The sequence below is a fragment of the Phaethon lepturus genome, unplaced genomic scaffold (assembly GCF_000687285.1).
Source record: "Phaethon lepturus isolate BGI_N335 unplaced genomic scaffold, ASM68728v1 scaffold43561, whole genome shotgun sequence".
NCBI classification, from domain to species: Eukaryota; Metazoa; Chordata; class Aves; order Phaethontiformes; family Phaethontidae; genus Phaethon; species Phaethon lepturus.
In genome coordinates this window covers 266-3,394 of record NW_010516312.1, presented here as the reverse complement: position 1 = coordinate 3,394, position 3,129 = coordinate 266, and the positions used below count along the sequence as shown (strand labels likewise).

The 3,129-nt window shown below is 53.9% G+C and overlaps 1 protein-coding gene across 1 annotated transcript in view; it reads right to left on the bottom strand.

Moving 5' to 3' along the window:
• Positions 1-95: 95 nt before the first annotated feature.
• The window catches only part of LOC104627687 (chromaffin granule amine transporter-like), a gene marked incomplete at both ends in the record, with an annotated part of 3,233 nt that continues 199 nt past the window's right edge, over positions 96-3,129 (bottom strand). Inside the window, 6 exons of the mRNA XM_010296020.1 lie at positions 96-139; positions 1,101-1,190; positions 1,512-1,604; positions 1,886-1,969; positions 2,233-2,291; positions 2,957-3,123. Coding sequence (XP_010294322.1) covers positions 96-139; positions 1,101-1,190; positions 1,512-1,604; positions 1,886-1,969; positions 2,233-2,291; positions 2,957-3,123 — 537 coding nt within the window. The remainder of the gene's footprint in view (positions 140-1,100; positions 1,191-1,511; positions 1,605-1,885; positions 1,970-2,232; positions 2,292-2,956; positions 3,124-3,129) is intronic.

The following is a 3,129-nucleotide window of genomic DNA, read 5'->3' as shown; positions in this document are numbered from 1 at the left end:
CGGCGCGGTGCCTGCACGCCCTCCTCCCCGCGGAGCGCCCGCTTCGGTCACGCCGCCTGGCACCGGCTCACGTATGCACACACGCCTGTACTCACCTCGGGGGAGATCTTAGCGGGCTGCAGTATGCAGAGCTGCAAAGCTGGGAAGAAAATGCTGATGTTAGCTTACTTCTGGAGGCAGCGTCACTTCAATCTGCGTTTCCCTCTGGCTTTTCCTTCAGCCTGACCCCTTTCATCCCCAGAGCCTCCGGGCACGCAGTAACTGTGTTTGGGGACATGGTTCAAGCGGGCAGGGGGAGAGGTGGGTCTCAGCTCCTCTCCCATGGGAGGGAGCAGCAAAACTCCCTGAAGTGGATGGTGCTAGAAGTGTTTTGTCAATGCGTGAAGCAGTCAGATATGCAAATGTTCACCATCAGGCTGCCAGCTGCCTGCTGGGGAGCCACAACTAGAGCATGACTGAAATTAGATGTGGAAAAGAATAGGATTAAAAAAGCAAGTTTCATATGTATGGGACCTATGTTTCATTTTCCAAAAGCTCTTACATGCTTCATTAAAGATGTCTTGCATTACATCTAGGCAAAGATGGTAACGGTGACTATAATTTAATTAGCTTAACACTTCCCACTAAAAATGCACGTTTCTGCTATCTATAACTTTGCCGTTACGCTCTGAAGTCTCTCGTGGCCTGCATCTGTAATACCGCTATGGGAGAAAGAACAAGGATCGCCATTGATGCTGGCAAAGTCTAATTCCTTTGTGGCATGGTGAAGAGGCTGCAGACAACTGTGCCTTTTATGAAGAATCCGCAGTTCAAAGAGCTTTACTGAATGTGCTATTCAAGCCATTAAAGCAATCAAGGGGTTTATTAAGTAATGAGGGACTAATTCTTACTATATTGCTATGTCAATCATCTGGTGGTAGAAAACGTATGATTTAGCAATAACAGAATAACCAGTGCTGATGATACTACCCGTGCTGTATTAATCTGCCTTTTCCTTCACACGAGCCCTGTGAGATTCTCCCCGAAACATCTGCATTTAAATCTTTTCCTGTGCCTTTTTTTTTTTTTTTTTGGTTGAATTAAACCGTTTGGCTTCTCACCTCCATCCAAGAGAGCCAGGGATGCCAGGACCAGGAAGGGAGATGATTTCCCCACGAATTCGTACATCACACTCCCAAAAGGGGCCCCGACTGCAAGGGAAAGGCTGCGTCACACAGCGGCAGTGCCAGCGTCCCCAGCGCCCGGGCAGCAGCGCTCGGCTCCTGCCATCGTGGTTTTCTCTGAGTCCCCCGGCGGGTGTTTGGTGATGGGTTTTATCAGAGAAGGTGTCGGGTCCAGCGAGCAGTGGCTGTGGAGAGTGACTGGAGGGAGGGAGGGGGACAGGCCAGCCATGCCTGCGGAATGCCGCCCGGGAAGGGGCACAGCCGGGCAGGCGGGAGCCGTAGGTGGTGGCCCACAAGGCTCTGGAGATGCCGTTGACGTAAACCCCGTTGGGAACACGCTTTCCTTACTTAGCACACCCAAGGCCAAGCCTCCAAGAGCGATCCCCATGGCGTTGCCCCTCTCGAAGTCGTCCGTGTACACGCTGGCCAGCATGCCCAAGCCTGGGAGCAGAGAAAAAGCAGAAGCACGTGAGGCTGGCTGGTGCCGTGGTGGTGGGGCCCCTCTCTGAAAGCAGCCTGGGCTTTTGGGGGGATTTATCTGCTTGCCAGCTGGGCTGTGTGGGTGCATCGCCTGCACCAGCCAGGCGGGCGCACCGAGGAGGAGGAGTTTGAAGCTGAGGAAGGCACTCGGTGTGTCTGTGCTGCTGGTCGTTCCTGAGACGATAACTGAACCCAGACAAGGGGAGCTACCGCAGAGGCCAAGGTGTCGCTGAAACATTTACCTGCCACTGATGAGAACGACGACCCAATGCCTTGGAGGGCTCGGGCGATGAACAGCAAGGTGTAGGTGCCTGAAAAAGCAAACACTGCGGAGGAAGGAGAGAGATGGCGTCAGGCAGAACTGCGGACGGAGCGTTAAAACCCTGCAGAGGGTAACAGCGGCTCAGCTTGCACCCGTTTGGGTGCTGGAGGGTGCTGGGTGCCACTCGTCCTTTCTTGTCACCAATTTGAGACCAGCTGCTCTGCTCTCACTCCTTTCTCCTGCACAGGGACAGTGGTGCAGGCACAGACCAAAGTATTTTCTCCCGTGCTGCTGCGTATGAAGGGCAGACTGAAGGGCAATACTCACTGACTGTGGAGAGGAACATGATAACGAATCCGATGAACATGGGGATGTGGTACCCTACCCTGGAAAGGGAAAAAAAGAGGCACCGTCTCGGGGAGGATTCCTCATTCCAGGTGGAGCTCTGGTCCCGCTGCCCAGCCTTCACACACATCTCTGTGGGCTGATGAGCATCTCCTGAACATGTGGGTGTGCCCGTGAGCGCTGTTTGAGGAAGCGTCTAAGTGCCCCCAGATAATACGTAAAGCACGCCCAAAACACGGCACTCTTTTGCCAACTCATCTGCCCACCCAGACCACGTGGAGATGAGCCCAGCACCCCTCACACGTGTCTGCTGGAGACAAGGGCAAATAAAAACTCAGGGGCAGAAAATCTAGACAACAACATGATATCCATAGCGGGGTGGGAATCTTTCTTTGTTTATTTGGTGGTTACTGGTATTAAATAGCATCTGTCTGCACCTGAGGAGAGCATTAGTGAGGCTTCTGCTGTAATATAAACTGGCAAGCCATTTGTAGACTCTTAGAAAAAGTAAAATTCATGCTTATTTTGACGCGTATATTCTCCCCCTTGCTATTTTACCCACCGGTTCCTGCAATTCTGTGACTGCAGGGGCTGTCATGTGCAGCACAGACCTTTACTGCTCAGCTAATGGTGATTTCATTAGCAGGCAGGAGCTGCCCGTCCCCGAAGGGCTACACCCCGCTGCAAACCCAGCTCTCTGACCTACCTGTTGGTCAGGAGGCCCACGGACGGGTTGACCACCAGCTGTACGAAAGCCTTGGAGGCAAACAGCAGCCCCACGCGGACGTTCTCCTTGGCGAGGAACTCCTCGCCCTCCGGGCAGCCGCGCGGCAGTGGGGGGCTGCTGGCGGGGGGCTGTGGCGGGTGGCTGCTCTCCGT